The sequence below is a fragment of the Microcebus murinus genome, chromosome 14, assembly GCF_040939455.1.
Source record: "Microcebus murinus isolate Inina chromosome 14, M.murinus_Inina_mat1.0, whole genome shotgun sequence".
NCBI classification, from domain to species: Eukaryota; Metazoa; Chordata; class Mammalia; order Primates; family Cheirogaleidae; genus Microcebus; species Microcebus murinus.
The window spans coordinates 1523764-1540522 of record NC_134117.1 but is presented as its reverse complement, the minus strand read 5'-3'; the positions used below and the strand labels follow the sequence as shown (position 1 = coordinate 1540522).

At 45.9% G+C, this 16759-nt stretch overlaps 1 protein-coding gene across 1 annotated transcript in view; it reads right to left on the bottom strand.

Moving 5' to 3' along the window:
- Window positions 1-14812, bottom strand: part of TCERG1L (transcription elongation regulator 1 like) — a 148827-nt gene extending 134015 nt beyond the window's left edge. Inside the window, exons 1-3 of the mRNA XM_012781426.3 lie at window positions 14489-14812; window positions 12351-12497; window positions 11431-11611 (exon numbers count right to left, since the gene is read on the bottom strand). Coding sequence (XP_012636880.3) covers window positions 11431-11611; window positions 12351-12497; window positions 14489-14812 — 652 coding nt within the window. The remainder of the gene's footprint in view (window positions 1-11430; window positions 11612-12350; window positions 12498-14488) is intronic.
- Window positions 14813-16759: the final 1947 nt, after the last annotated feature.

Genomic DNA, 16759 nt, shown 5'->3' with positions numbered 1-16759 from the left:
GCTATTTAACTGCAACTTCTTAATTCTAATATATGCACTTCATGTTTGGTTATTTATAAAAGGTTTATATTGGTAATTCTCATTTCTAATTCGTTTACTTTTTTGTAGCCATGTAACTTCAGGGTGGATGGACGATTCTTTATAGTCCATCACTGATTGTCAGTTTAGCTGCGTTGTGGTCTGTAGGTAGGATTTATGCCATTGCTCTTTGTGATTTCCTGAAGTCTGCTTCATGGCATCGTGGAGGGTTGCATTCTTTGCTCGTAACTGTTATCATGACGCCTTTCGACAGTAATGTAATCAAGAACAGTATAATTAGCCTGTATCCCCAACTCTACACTTGCATAAAAGAAAGGAAAGAAGAAACTTGCCATCTGAGGACTGTGAGCCCTGTGTGTTGTGGGGCTCAGAGGGCGCTGCAGCGAACCGCAGGAGCCACGCCTGAGCCCCCTGGGCCCCCTGGGCCCGTAATCCCCTCTTGAAGCCACTTGCTATGTGACTGAGGCCAGGTAGCCAGGGGATGCCGCACACCTGTGGCTCTACAACGTGCTCCGGTCACCCACAGCATTATTTCTGTAAACCGGTGAGAATCCTGATGAACAACTTCTGTAATCCACCCCCTCTCCTGACTCCTTTTTTTTTTCTTTAAAACCCTGAGCCTCTCCTTTGTTCCCCACGGCAACCTGAGGTGTGTCCAGAGCATTTCCCCTCTCGTTCCTGTTGCCACAGCTTTCCCTGCAGGGCAGCCACGCCCAGGAAGACACACAGGGACAGCCACACCCGGGCTGCACACAGGGACAGCCCACCCAGGAGGACACACAGGGACAGCCACACCCAGGCTGCACACAGGGACAGGCCCACCCAGGAGGACACACAGGGACAGCCCACCCAGGAGGACACACAGGGACAGCCCACCCAGGAGGACACACAGGGACAGCCACACCCAGGAGGACACACAGGGACAGCCCACCCAGGCGGACACACAGGGACAGCCCACCCAGGCGGGCAGCCACACCTGCTCTGACGTCAACCCAGGCAGCATTTGAGCTCATCCTGTGTGTTTCAGGAAGGTGTGCAACAAATATGAGTTCTTTTTAAAAAAACATAAGCATAGAACTCTTATAACTTCTACAAATTAATAATAATTCCTTAAAATGATTAAATGCATAGTCGGTGTTTGGATTTCTCCAATCGTCTCAACTTTTTTGCTGTTGGGTTTGTTCAAACCAGGATCAAACAAAATCCTCCCATTTTGGTCTCTCTCTTGTGTATGCCGGACACGCTCAGGCACTATTTAAATACAGTGGAAATCACTCTTTTGATGTGCACGGTCCTCTGAATTTTAACAGATGTGCAGGATGGCCCTGTAACCGCCACCAGAGGCAGATAAACGCCACCACCCCGAACCTCCCTCTGTCCTCCTCCCGTCAAAATCCTCTTTCACCCCCAACCCTGGAAACCACTGAGGTGTTTTCTGTTCTTACAATTTTGCTCCTCCTAGAATTTCGCAAAAGTAGAATAACACAGGATGTGAATGTTTGATTCTGGACTCTCTCACGCGGCAGAACGCTTCCGAGACCCAGCCGTTGTGCTCTTGCCCACATGGGAAGTTCATTCTTTGCCACTTCTGTGTGTGGGGCCAATCGCTTAGATCTACCCACATCTGGCCACTCACCAGCGGACATTGCTGATAGTGAGGCCACTATAGACATCTGTGCACGGGCTTTCGTGGGTATGTCTCTCTTTTTTTTTTTTTTTTCTCCGTCAGGCACATAGAGTGAGATTACTAGGTTGTATGACAAGGGCATCTTTGTAACAAACTGTCCCCCGATTTTCACGGTGACCGTGATGTGTTGCACACTCAGCAGCACGTCATGGAAATGTTGGTGGCTCCATACTTTTACCGCCACTTGGCACTGTCGGGGCTTTCTGTTGTGTTAATCACAGAGGTTCCAGTAGGTACACAGGGACTCTCATAATGGACTTAATTTCCATTTCCCTGATGGCATGTGATGTCTACTATTTTTAAATTTGTTAATCAACATAAAATAACTGTACATATTCATGGGATATATTGTGATGTTTAGATACATATGATGTATAGTGATCATGTCAGTGTAATTAGCATATCAGTTATCTCAGACGTTTATCATTTCTTTGTACTGGGAACATTCAATACTCTCCTTCCAGGTATTTGAAATGACAGCATATATTATTGTTAACTACAGTCATCCTACGGGGTTTAGAACACTAGAACTTATTCCTCCTTTCTCACTGCAACTTTGTTTCCTTTAAGAAATCTCTCCCTATTTCATGTGGTTATTGCAGTCCATATTTCTTTGCTGATGATGTGTCTTGTCACGTATTTTGTCTATTTTCGTTGGATTGTTTTGTTTTCTTATTATTGAGTTGTGAGGGTCTTTTGCATATTCTGGATATCAGTTCTTCAACAGATACATGTTTTGCAAATATTTCTCCCAGTGTGTGACATTTTTATCTTATTTTATTTTATTAAAAAAAAAGAGCTTTCAAAGAGCAACAGTTCTTAATTTTGATGGAGTCCAATTTATCAATGCATTTTCTTTTACAGTTCACGCTTTTGGTGTCATATATAAGACATCCTTGCCCAAACCAAGGTCGCAAAATATTTCTTCAATGAATTCTTTCAGAAATTGTAGCGCTTTTGATTTTATAACTAGGTCTATAGTTTATTTTGAGTTAATTTTTATATATGAAACAAGGTGTTGGTCAAGGTGTGTTTGTTTAAAGATGGATGTTCAATTGTTCCAAAACCATTTGTTGAAAACAAGTCTCTGTTAAATTTTAAACCTTTATCAAAAATCAGCTGGCCATATGTGTCTGTGTACTTCTGGATGGTACACTATTGTGTTCCATTTACCTGTCTCCACACTTTTGCCAGTTCCTAAAGGCTCCATTACAGTTGCTTGACCTTAACCATTCAGACCAGCCCTGTGTGCGTTCCCCACGTGTCGTTTCCTCTTCAGAACTGTCGGGCTATTCTTCCTCTGCCTTTCCATGTCGATTGCCGAATAGGTTTGTCAGCGTCTGTGAAACTGGGATTTTGTTTAAGGTTGCAGGGAACACATAGAGCAGGCGTCCTCAAACTACAGCCCGAGGGCCACATGCGGGTGTTTTCGCCCGTTTGTTTTTTTACTTCAAAATAAGATATGTGCAGTGTGCATAGGAATTTGTTCAGTTTTTTTCTAAACTGTAGTCCGGCCCTCCAACGGTCTGAGGGACAATGAACCGGCCCCCTGTTTAAAAAGTTTGAGGACCCCTAACATAGATCAAGTTGGAGAGAACTGACGTCATAACCTTCTAGAGCCTTCTTTCCGGTCCACGAATACAAAATATCCCTCCATTTATTAATGTCTTCTTTGATTTCTTTCATCAACGTTTGGTAGTTTTCAGGATACACACATTTTGTTAGGTTAATCCCGAAATATTGCGTGGTTTGGGTGCTATTTTAATGATACTGGTATTTTAATTTCCGCTTGCTCATCACCAGTAATAACATGCGTGCAACTGAATTTTGTTCATTGGCCTTGCGTCCTGCAGCCTTGCTAAATTCGCTTTTTAGTATTAGTACCTTTTGGTAGACTCTTTGACATGGTCTATACGGGCACTTGTTTGCATATAGAGACAATTCTGTTTCTTTCTTCCTAATTTGTTTATTTATTTTTCTTTCTTTCTTTCTTTTTTAATTTTTTTTTTTCCTTTTCTCCTTGTTGCACTAGCTAGGGCTGGCCAGCACAAATTCCTGCCTCGTTATTCATCTTAGAGAGAAAGCAGTAGCCTGTCACTGCCAAATACAATGTCACCTGGAGCCCTTCCATGGATGTCCTGTAACATTTTGAGGAAGTCCCCTTTAATTCCTAGTCGACTTACAGGTATTTTTCTATTTGCTTTTTAAGTCTGAATGGACATTGAGTTTGACAAATGCATTTTCTGAATCTACTGAAATGATTGTATTGCTTTTTTTGTGCTCTTTGGATAAAGTAAATAGCATCGATTACTTTCCTAATGATTGATTCAAAAAATCCCCATTGGTCATGATATATTATCAATTTTATATGTTGCTGGATTTGATTTGTTAATGTTATCTTGAGCATTTTTGTGTCTATGTTCAAGAAGTACATTGGTCTGTTACTTCCCTATAATATCTATTTGGTTTTTGCAACAGAGTAATGCTGACCTCAAACAAATGATTTGGGCATTATCATTCCCTCTTTTATATTCTGAACAAGTTTATTTAAATTTGTTTATTATTTTTTCTTTAACTATTTGGCAGAACTCACCAGGGAGGCTGTCTGGGCCTGAGTTTTCCTTGTTGGAAGACGTAAACTACGAATTTAATGTTTTTAAGTGTTCAGTTGTTCCTAAACCGTTTGTTGAAAAAAAGTCTTTCCCTGTTAAATATTCTTTGCACCTTTGTCAAAAATCAATTGGCCATGTGTGTCTGTCCACTTCTGCATGGTACACAACTGTGTTCCATTTACCTATGTCCTAAGCACTGCTTGGATGGCCCACAGATTTTTTTATATTTTGATTTTCATCCTCATTGAATTCAAAATGTTTTCCAATTTTCTCTGTCACTTGTTCTCTGACCCATGTACTAATTGACAGTTCCATTTTCAGATATTTGGAGATATTCTCAGAGATTTTTCTGTTACTGATTTCTAGTTTAACTCTATCGTGGTCAGAAAATAAGTCATGCGTATTTTTAATTATTTTAAATTGTGGCTTGTTTTATATATCCTAGAAGGTGGTGCTGACGGATGCTCCATGTGCAGATAAAACCTATATTCTGTTGCTGTAGGTAGAGCGGGCTGTGAGTGCCGTCTGGTCACGCCAGTGGACGGTGGTGCTGTGCGCGTTCCCTAAGTGCTCACTGCCGCTCACCAGTGAGCCTTCTTTCCCCGTCAGTCGCTGAGATGGGGGGAAGACTCCGACTGTAGGCATGACTATGTCTTTGTCTATCAGGTTTTTCTCCATGTATTTTTAACTTCTTTTATTAGAATTGTTGTACCTTCTTTGTAAGTTTTTACTTATGTATTTTTAGTTATGTCATGTCCCTTTTCATCCCTGGAAATACACTTTGTTCTTGATTCTAAGTTACCTGATATATATATATATTTTTTTGAGACAGAGTCTCACTCTGTTGCCCCGGCTAGAGTGCAGTGGCGTCAGCCTGGCTCACGGCAACCTCAGACTCCTGGGCTCAGGTGATCCTCCTGCCTCAGCCTCCCGAATAGCTGGGACTACAGGCATGTGCCACCATGCCTGGCTAATTTTTTCTATATATTTTTAGTTGGCCAATTTCTTTCTATTTTTAGTGGAGACGGGGTCTTGCTCTTGCTCAGGCTGGTTTTGAACTCCTGACCTTGAGCAATCCACCCGCCTCAGCCTCCCAGAGTGCTAGGATTACAGGCGTGAGCCACCACACCCGGCCCTAATTTACCTGATATTAATGCGGCCATTCCACCTTTCTTTTGATCTGTATTTTCATGGTGTCTCTTTTCCAGGCTTTTAGTTTTATTCTTTCTGTGTCTTCCTTTTAAAAGTGAGTTTCTTGTAAATCCTCATATATTCAGGGCTGAAAATCTGAAAACTTCTGCCTATTAATTAGGGAGTTTAGACATTTATATTTAATCTACCATTTTACAGGTTTGGTTTTATACTTGTTCCGACTACATGTTGATCCCTTGCTGTGTTTTTCTGCCTATTAGGTTGAGGATTACTTATGCTTTCCTTTTTATCTCCACAATTGTTTTATTAGTTGTAACTCTTTTGACAATTTTAAGTGTCTGCTCTATGCTTTACTAATATTCATTACATATATATGGCATATCTTCATATATATCTAAAATCAGACATAAAGCATATCTTTGTCACCTTCAAATAATACCACACCACATAATGCATGGCGCAATAGCCTGACAATTCTATACTTCTAATTCCGCCCTCCAGACATTTGTGAAATTGTTTACACACATTTTTATTTTCACATGTTATGTTGTGTAACATTTTATTTTACAGGTTATATAATGTACCATTTTATTCTTTGTTCTTCATCCTGTCAGTTACCTTTTGAGTAATTAAAAATAAGGAAAAAGTATATATTTTATCTTAATGTATCCCATCTCTAGCACTCTATTTTTTGTTTAGAAGAGACTTTCTCTCTGATATTACATTATTTCTGCCTGATAAGCTTCTTTATAACTTCTTGAACTGCAGGTCTACAGGCAATGAATTCCTTTCAGCTTTAGTTTGTTTGAAAAAAAAATTATTTCACCTTGCTTTTTAATAATTGTTTTTGCTTGGTATACATTCTGAATTGACAGATTTTTATTTCAGTCTTTTATACGTGTCACTTCATTTTCTTCTGGCTTGTATAGGTTTTGACAATAAAGCTCCTGAAATTTTTATCTTTGTTCATATTTGTGTAATGTGTCTTTTTCTCTGTCTTCAATATTTGCTTTTAATCCTTGAGTCAGAAGTTTGATTACGATTTCTCTAGTTTTCAGTTTCAGAGTATTTTTTGTTTTTGCTGCTTTTTAGCATTGGGGTTTGCCGAGCTTTTTGGATCTGTGGTTTGATGACATTCATTTTTTTATCACTTTTGATCATTATCTCTTCAAATAGTCTTTCTGCCATATTCACTCCTTGTCCTCTGGGACTTTGATTATATATAAGTTAAACTATTTGAAATTATCTCACAGCTCTGGGAAAGTACGTTCCATGTCTTCACTTGTTTTTGTCTTTGTGTTACAGTCTTAGTAAGTTCTATTGCTCTATCTTTAACTTCACTGATTCTTTCCTTGGCTGTATCGCATCTACTCATGAGTCCATCACAGTAATTTTTCATTTCTGATACCATGTTTTGGTTTTTTCTAATATTTCAATTTGACTTTCTTATATTTTTCATATCTCTCATGAAATTCTCTATCTGTTCATTCATGTAGCCCTCCTTTCCATTCTATCATTAGACATATTAATCACAGTTAATCATAGAACTAATAATCCTAACATCTGTGTCATATTAGGGTCTGGGTCTATTAACTGTTTTGTATCTTGACAATGGCTTATAATTTCTTGCTTGGTTTGTGAGTCTTGTAACTTTTTAAAATCAAATGCTAGTCATCATGAGTAGAACAATAAAGAATAAGATAAATAGGGTTTACTCCTGGGAACAGACACACCCTTTCTTGTGGCAAGTTGTCAGCGAATCAGATTGCATCATCATATTCAGGAGTTGAACTGGATTTGGGTTTTGTTGCCATGGTTGACTTCAAGACCCCACACCTTCCAAATCCTTTAACAATGCCTTTTGCTTAGGAGAAGTTTGGGGGTATACAAACATCTGTCTCATATTTATGCACACACCCCAGTTTCCAGCCATCCCTACATCCCTGCACCACAAAAAAGGATTCATGCTCCTCTCCTCCCACTGGGAGTAGCAAGCAGGTACTTTATACTCAGTACTTGTGTCTTTATCAAAGAGGCCCCCAGAGCTGCCTTGACCTCCTCCCCAAATGAGGACACAGCAAGAAGGCGTCATCTGCAAGCCAGGAAGAGAGCCCTCGTCACTCCCCAACCACGCTGGAACCCTGATCTCTGACTTCCAGAACCCTGAGAAGGAAATGCTTGCTGTTTAAGCCCCATAGTCTGCATTTGTTTCTATCATGGCAGCCTGAGCTGACAACGGCAAGAGCCAAGTACAGCCCCAGCTCCTGGTGCCTGCAGAGAAAGGGTATAAAGCTGGTCTGCCTGATGGGTGAAGAGAAGAATATGAACATTAAGCATTAGTTTCTACACTTAGAAATGTCCAACAAGCTTTTTTGGGGGGGGAATCTAAGTATGACAGCAGATGGTTATCATTATTCTCATCACAGATGAGTCCAGTATATTTAAAAACTAAAGGTCTTTATCATATTTATTAAAGTTTAGATGGGTTACCCAACTTCACTCCAATTGCACTCATATTATCGGAGACCTGTGCCATGCACTTAATTCTTAACCAGCGGTAAGTGAGAGGTGGGCAATGTTATTCTCACAAGTCGCCCACCTAATCTCCACCCACAGTGACCCAACTCAGCCCGACAGAAAGCAGGCTACTCGAGCAAAGCTGCTGGCTGGTGCCACATCACCTGAGTTCATGGTGCAAATAGCTATTATTCCTGAAACAGCAATGCAAATAAAAAGGCGCTTAAAGAATGATTAGTGCTTAAAGATCACTGTCTATCCAAGGAAAATGAGCTTAGCTCACGAAGCCTGCTTGAAACGAAGAGGTTTGACTCACTCTTCCAGCGCTCTGGGAGTTCTAATTCTGTTTCTTTGATTAACTTAAAGGAGATCAGCAAAAATATTTCTGATCCTGAGGCCACTTATTTCTGAATACATGAACTTATGACAATATCGATCAACATAATGTAAAGGTTATATAGTTATGCATTACGTATTACACATACTACACGTTTACCTACATTCGTATATTTATAAATTTTATAATGTATTCATAATATAAACTAAGTATAACATACACATTTATTAGTTTATAGTAGGATGTAAAAATTTAATAGCAATTTTTAACAACAACAACATATCTGAGAATTTACACTTAAATATCTTTATAATAGAGCTGTGTTTTCTCGTTGACTGCAGTAGAATGGAAAGCGTGTCTCCTAGCTTTTAGCTGGCTGGGAGTTCGCCTTCCCTCCCATTTTCACTGGTCGCCCACAGACGTCCGCTGTTAAGCAGTTAGTAACACATAAACCACCTCTCCAATGTGTTTCTTTGAACTCAAGGACATTCAACATGTGCTTTCCAAAGCTGGGCAATTTCTCATAATTCTAAAAGATATCCAAAAATCAAATTTTTCATGAAGGAATTCAGAAACTCCTTTCTCAGAACAAATGCATTTGATTATTAGTAAATTACCTTTGGCATCGAGACGTTTCTCCCCCAGAAGATAAATAAAATTCTAATGTTATATTCAGTTATGATCCTAAGTCAAGGAAAAAACAGGGAAGAGAAAAAGCAAAGATTTGACAAATAGTGGGCCAGGTTAGAATGAAAGGTTATTCTAATATGTATTACGTTAGTCAAAAAGTCAAAAGGTAAAAATTAATATGAATTTGATTGTAATAAAGTGAGAAATGCAAATGAAAGCCACAATGAGGTGTCACCTTACCCCAGTTAGAATGGCATTCATCAAAGAGTCCAAAAACAATAGAGGCTGGCGTGGGTACAGAGAGAAAGGAGCACTTGTATACTGTTGGAGGGACTGCGATTTAGCATGATCTCTATGGAAAATCTTACGGAGATTCTTTACAGAACTAAAAGTAGACCTACCGTTCGATCCAGCAATCCCACTGTTAGGTATTTACCCAAAGGAAACGAAGACTTTTCATCCAAAAGACACCTGAGCCCGAATATTTATAGCAGCACAATTCACAATTGCAAAGATGTGGAATCAACCCACATGCCCATTGATTCATGAGCAGATCAATAAAATGTGGTATATGTATACCATAGAGTACTACTCAGCCATAAAAAGTGATTAATTAATACCTTTTGCAACAACCTGGATGGAACTAGAGACCATCCTTCTAAGTGAAGTGTCTCAAGAATGAAAAAACAAACACCACAAGTACTCACTATTAAATTGGAACTAACCAATGAGCACACCTGTGCACGGAAGGAAGTAAAACTCAGCAGAAACCAACCAGGGGTATGGGGGTAGAAAGGGAGGGGCAAAAACCTACCTAGCGGGTACTATGGACACTATTTGGGTGATGGGCACACCTATGGCCAGGACTCAAGCATTACAAAAGTGATCCATGTAACCTAAAACATTTTCACCCCCTTAATATTTTTAAATAAAAACATATTAAATATGTACCATGTATTATACATATTAATTATTAAATGTATTAAATATCTACCACAAAATAGTAACTAAACAACGTCTGTAATATAGAAAATCTATGAGAGGCTGCCGTAAGCTTCTCCAACTAGACAGGCATTTAGCATGTTTACAGCATAAGTTCCCTAAGAAGAAAATTAAGTCAATGCTGCAAAACATCCATATGATATTCAGGGATAAGCTGAGAAAAGGAACATTCACTCCAAGATTAAGTTGGGGCAAGCGAACTGATTTTACTGTTTTAAAACTAAATTTGCTGATTATTTTCGTGGTAGTTGTTGCCAATGCATTGGGAGATTAGAATATTATTTTTTCCTATATCAAAAGAGCCATGCCATCCCCACAGACTACAAGCCATCTAGTCATCTTCATCAGCATTAAATTAGATAGGAACAGGAGCGTCGTCTTAATGCACGATGTTGATGGAGATATGCGTGCACCCTGCCCATTCAGATGTCAGCCAACCACTAAGTCACCAAATCATCACAAGGCAAGGCAGCAGGTTTCACTCCAGAACCTTAAGGCCCGAGAGAAACATGGAGAGTCCAGTTGTCCTCCCTGACCCATCAAGAAGCAGGATCCACAGCAAAGTGGAACAAACATGCAGGCAAACAGGGAAGAAAATAAATACATCTCCTAAACCAGCACTGCAGTATCCACAGGAACATCTCCTTATGACTGAATTTCAGAGACCCATATTGAGACAAGCTTGGTAGGTAGGAAATTACAAGCAGATAATGTGATTCTAAAGTCATAAAATATTCCATAATGGAAGGTGTTGCAAGATGAGTTTGGCACGGGCAGCATTTGCTTTTATAAAATGATCGTATGTTAAGGTGATTTAAAAAAAAATCAATTTAAAAATTCACAAGATGGTTTTATTCTCCCGTTACTGTATAGGTTTATTACACAATCTTTCATCCAGGCATTATTTCATGGGAGTCTGTTCCAGGACAAATGTTCTTTCAGGTCACTGGACTCCAAAGATAGAACAAAATCCATCTTCCAAACAGGGCACTTCCTAGCCCATCTCCGGCATCACCCCCAACGTGAAGGCAAAATTCACCGAAATCGCTCATGGAGCTGTGTCCTATAGACCAGTGAACCTCGTGGCACGCACCTCAAGCCAGACGAGTAACATTTTTTTAATGAGCTGACTGATCAATTAGTGCCTATTAAGAGCTATCAGTAGAAATCACGTTCCAATCCTAAAAGTAGACACGCGAGTACAATTTTGGACTCATCCATATGTTCAGCTTAAAAATAGATCCTATATTTAAAAAAAAAAAATAGTAAATAAGCTACCCAGGACTCCATTTTTATTAAAAAAGGATTCATGGTCATGAAAATAAATTCTATTTTACCATGAGAATCAGTTCATTAAAATGACAAATGTGGCTTTCATACCTAAAATCCACGTATGACCAAAGCAAAAAAAAAAAAAAAAAACTGTATGCCATCCATATTATTTTGGCACCAACCTGGAATAGGCTGAGATGCTAACACCACCATGGGGAGCGGCCTGGAGACAGCAGCTGACCTGGACAGGGACACCGCCACCTGATTGGCCAGCAGGTGAGGCTTCTCGTGCCCATGGAACAACCTTGAGTCCTCTGGGTGCACCCACGTTGAGTCCAGAGCAAAGGAGTTATTGAGGAAGATCTGTCCAAACACAATGCAAGTACAACATGTAAGGTCAGGCACGTGACAAAGCTAAACAGTACTGTGTAAACATTTACGTTGTCTTGCATTGATCAAACACCGGACAATCTATGAACGAGGACTCTATCAAAGCACCATTCTAAACTTAGAGACAGATCTACAGGGCTCAGGTAGGGATCATCTCCTAGGTAAAGTCCCCTGCAGTCTTCTTCGTCTAGGGACCTGGTCACTTTAGGCCAGCGATCAGTTTACAGATTAAGGAACCGCCGTGGGGTCATTAGTACATTGGACGGTAAGTCAAGGTTTTACTTTTTCTCCGGTGTTCATGAAAGCGAAATGTAGCCAGCAAATTTGAATTCAAAAACACCAGAAAGATGGAAATGCAAAGCAATGAACAGCAAGAAAAACTTAGTTTCAGAATTTTAACTTATGTTATATAATGTTCAAGGCTAGATTTTAAACATGGTCACAGACTTACACAATCAAAAATTAACAACAAAAAAAAAATTCTGATTCTGAAATTGGAAATTGTGCATTGTTCTATGGAATCCAAGCATTTTAAGCTAAAACAAAATAGCCCTCCCAATTGGCTGATGTTTTTGAACAGACCAGTCTAATTCCAAAATGATCTGTCTATAATTTATTGCAATTAGCAATTAGATGGTATTTTTGTTGTCACAGCAATATCCAACAGCTTAATAATTAAAAGCCCACTTATCCAATTAAATTGCTCACATACCTTACAATTAGGTATCCTTTTGTCTATCCAACTTTTCCCAACAGGAGGTGGAAGAGCAGAAGGGCCGACATGTGGGAAAAGAGGCACCAGTTCCACAGCAGAAGCGGGGGGCAGACCCAGGGACATGGAAGGGCCCCCCAGCAGCCACTGCAACCCAAGAGAGAGAAGGCAGTGCTCGTTAGCCTTGCTCATCCACTCTGCTCTGCACCCGCAGACGATGAGATTGCTGCTTTGAAAAGGGAATTGCAAAATGTGTGCATTTGATTATGAGAAAAATATCCTCTTTCCCCAGTTGAGAAAGACCATAAATATATACAAATCTAAGAAATATTTATATAAAAGTTTTTTCAACAGCTGAATCATCACAGAGCTTTATCAACGCTGCATGCTTCAATATTGGAAAAAGAGCTTCCGAGCACAAAACCACGAGGAGGACATGGTAAGACATGAGTTTCTGCCCGTAGATAATGAGAAACCACCATGGAAAGGGGAAATGCCGGGCACTCCGTCTACAGTTCCTGAATGGTTTAGAAAAGCAACCATAGAGCGATACTTCATAAAATTCCTTTCAATGTAACACTTTGTATTAATTACATCTGTCATTTTAAAAACACTTAACTAGTATTTTCAAAACGGAAATACCTAAGGAGCTAAGAGTCAAAGTTTCCCAAGGCTCACCAATACAAATAGGTTCCACAGCAAAGAAAATCCAAGTATCACATAATGGGGAGGGGCCCAGCGCACAGAATAAAACAGGGAAGGTGGGAAAGCGGCAGGCAATTCAGGACGCCGTCTCCCGGATTAAAACAGCTGAACCCTCATGGGGACAGCCAGTAAAATGCCTTGCTTAATGACAGCAAACACTTCGGCATCTATTGTTTTAAAAGCATAAAAGCATTTTTTTTTTCAAATTTTCCTAGCACATGAAAATAATCCTCTGGTCCTAAATATTGCTACTTAATAGAAAGTAGGTAGCATGAACTATTTAAAAAAATTAATACTAAGTGTTTTGGATTTTTCTTTTTAAATGTATCCAAGAGAGGGGAAAAAAAATGCAGTCTTCTAAACGGAAAAAGGAAATGTAGTTCCTTGACATTATATACCTCTAGTGGTAGCACTGTGATATGACAACCCTTCCAGAATATGGCAAAAACTACCAACTTTTATTCAATAAAACCCGATATGAACTGCATCGCACATCAAAACACAATACCCAGCGCCACATAGATGATGTGCCATTCAGTCTAAAGACCAATTCTGGAGGTGTTTAGCAACACCTTACAGAAAAGCTCATGCGATGATGCTGGGAATTAAATTAATTAAATGGTGTATTCTTAACACAACGCTCATTTGAATATGCCAGTGAGGTCAGTCCCCGAACACAAGGCATGTTCTCCCCGCTCTAAAGGCGTCTGCTCAGCGAGACAGCAGACAAGGGATCTGGCCCACATCAGCCTGCCTCGCTCTGCTGCACCATCCATCAAAGGTACCGTCACTTTTCCTTTTTAATTCCAGGTTCCAAACGCCAAACTCCTGAAAGTGCAGGATGGCATCAGCAAACCCGGTGGGCTCGGGCAGGCCTGGGGGGAGGAAGCCGCCCGCAGCCTTCCCCGGTGCTGAGGCAGGCTTCCCGCGGCTGCCATTGGCTTGAATTCCCTGAACATCGCCCTGAGTCTATTTCAAAGGCGAGGGGGACCAACCCGAACCAGATCAGAATCAGAAATAGCTATTGATCCCGGCCTGCGCTCCCTGCAAGGCAGGGGCTGGGAGTCCCAACTCCCTGCGGTTCGGCACAGCCCGGCCGCGCTCGCCGGAGCTGCTTCAGCACCGCGCCCCGGACAGCGACCCGCGCGGGGCCAAAGTTGCGGCCAGGCAGTCCCGGCTGCGGCCGCGTCCCCAAGCCGCCGCGCGGGGCACGGGGACACCGCAAAGCCTGCGGGAGGCAGAGCCGGACGCGGAGGCGCGAACTTTCCCGCAGGTGCCGGGCTGCGGGCTGCACCGGAGGGCCGGAGGGCCGGGGCGGCGGGGGCGCACGGGCGGGAGCGCGCCGCAGGGCAGGGACCAGCCGGGGAGGGCCGCGCCTGGACGGGGGCAGCGGCCACGCCAGGCCGGGCTGGGGACGGGGACTCGTTCGTTACCTGCCCGTGCAGCAGGCGGTGCGCGGCGGCGTGGTCCGGCGCGGAGGGCGGCGGCAGCAGCGGCAGCAGCGGCTCGCCCGGGGCCGGCCAGCCGGGCAGCGCGGGCAGCGCGGGGACCAGCGGCGCGGCGGGGGGCTGGGCCGCGGCGAGCAGCACCGGCGGGGGCGCGACCCCCGCGCCGAGCCGCAGCAGCCCGGCCGAGCCCGGGACCAGCCACAGCCAGGGCGGCGGCGGCGGGTCCGCGTTCATCGGCCAGAGGAGAGGCTGCCGCGGCCGGGGCTGCAGCTGCCGCCGCCGCCGCTGGAACCTGGCGCCCGCCGGCATCCTACATCCCGCGCGGGCGCGGGCGGCGGGCGCCCGAGTGCGGGCCGGCGGCGGCGCGGGCTCCGGAGCGAACTCGCTGGGCTCTGCCGCGCGGCCGCTCGCTCCGCCCCTGCCCCGCGCGGGGAGCCCCTCCTCCCGCCCGCGCCCTCCCCTCCGCGCGGCCGCCCGCGCCGCCGCCCCCGGCCCGGCCCGGCCCAGTCCCCACCCGCCCGCCAGCGCCGGCACCCCTCGGCACCTGCCCCCGCCTCGCCACCCCTGGCTGGTCCCCAGCGCCGGCGCCCGCCCCTGCCTCCACCGGCGGGTCCCCAAACCCGGACCCTTCCCCCTCTCCCCGCCCCAGGCCACTGGCCTCCGCCTCCCTAGCCGGTCCCCAGCGCCAGCCCCCGCCCCCTCTCCTGGCGGGTCCCCAAACCCGTACCCCGCCCTCCTCTCCCTCCAACCCCCGCCACCAGCCCCCCCTCCCTCCCCGAGGCTCATCCCCAACCCCGGCCCTCCTCTCCCCCATTCCGCCCCAGCCACCGGCCTCCCCACCTCTCCCACAGCGGGTCCCCAGCTTTGGCCCCCGCCCCTGCCTCCCCTGGCGGGTCCCCAACCCCGGCCCCCACCCCACCCCGCTGCGGGTCCTCCACCCCTCCCTCCCTCCTGCGGTCCCGGGCCCCGGCCCCGCCCCTCTCTCGCCTGAGTCCTGGACCTGGGGGCGGGGACCGGCTAGGACGCGCTGGGCCAGAGATTCAGCCTATCTGCCTGCCCCGGCTCAGGTAGCCTCTGGCCCTTGCGGACGGTGCGGCCACCAGGGAGGCGGGGGTGGCCGGGACGGGGCTCCGGACTCCGCACTGGAAGGCGAGCAGAATCCCGAGCCGGCCCGGCCCGCTGCCCGACGGGGACTGAGGGCGCTGATAAGGGCCGCGCGGGCAGCGCTCTGCCGGGTGTAGTTGGGTCCAGACCGGCCCCTACGGGGTACTGGATGGCAGGTCCCGAGCCAGGTGGCATCTGACGCTGTCAAATAAATCTGCCACTTTCCTGAGGCTGCAGCAGGCCCGGGGCCAGGAACTTGAGCCGTGGGGGCCTGGTCTAAAGTTCCGCACCCCCATGCCTGCTGGCCTGCTGGCCTCTTCGTCCGCCTTTGCCTGGTGCCTCCCCACCCCACCCCCACCCCCCGGCTCCCACCGCGCTCCAGTGCGAGGCACCAGGCAGGTGGCCTCAGGGCCTTTGCACAAGATGCCCCTTTGCCAGGCCAGGTTGCCCTCTGTGAACTCGTCCTGTATCCCCCAGCAGGGCCCCGTGCTTCTCAGTCCCCCCCCCCTGACCTGAGGCCGCCGCCGCTGCCCCCCCACCCCCACCCCACCCCCACCCCCGCCAGCTGCCTGCCGGGCAGATCCTTGATTCCCAGCCCAAGTTCCTGCAGCCAGCGCCAAATAACCCAGCCGGCTCGGCGCAGGCCGCGCAGTCGCCGCCAGGCGGCACCGGTCCCCCTGCCGCAGTCCCGGGCCCTGGACGCGGGCGCTGTCCTGTAGTCTCGGCTCCCCTGGGCGCAGGTGCTGTCCCGCAATCACCGGCCCCCTGCACGCGGCGCGGTCCCGGTCCCTGGCCACCAGGACGCGGCGCTGTCCCGACCGCGGCTGCAGCAACACCTGAGACCGGGCCCAGCGCGGGGCAGAGACTTCCACGAGCTGCTAAATCCTTAGGGCGCTAAACCGAGAAACCCAGGCACGACTCATGCCATCGCCAGCCCAGTGCTGCTTGGGGGCGTTTGGGGGGGCTTCCTGACCGCCCGAAGCAGAGGGCAGTGTTCTGACCCCCAGTGTAAGAGCTTGCACGAAAAGCGCCCCCGCACCCCGCCCGGGTGGGAGGGCACGCCCCACCCACCTGCGCGCAGCCGGGACTCTCCTCGCCTCTCAACTCACTGCCCGCCCCCCTCCTGAGATGGACCGAAGCCCCCGGGTGCTT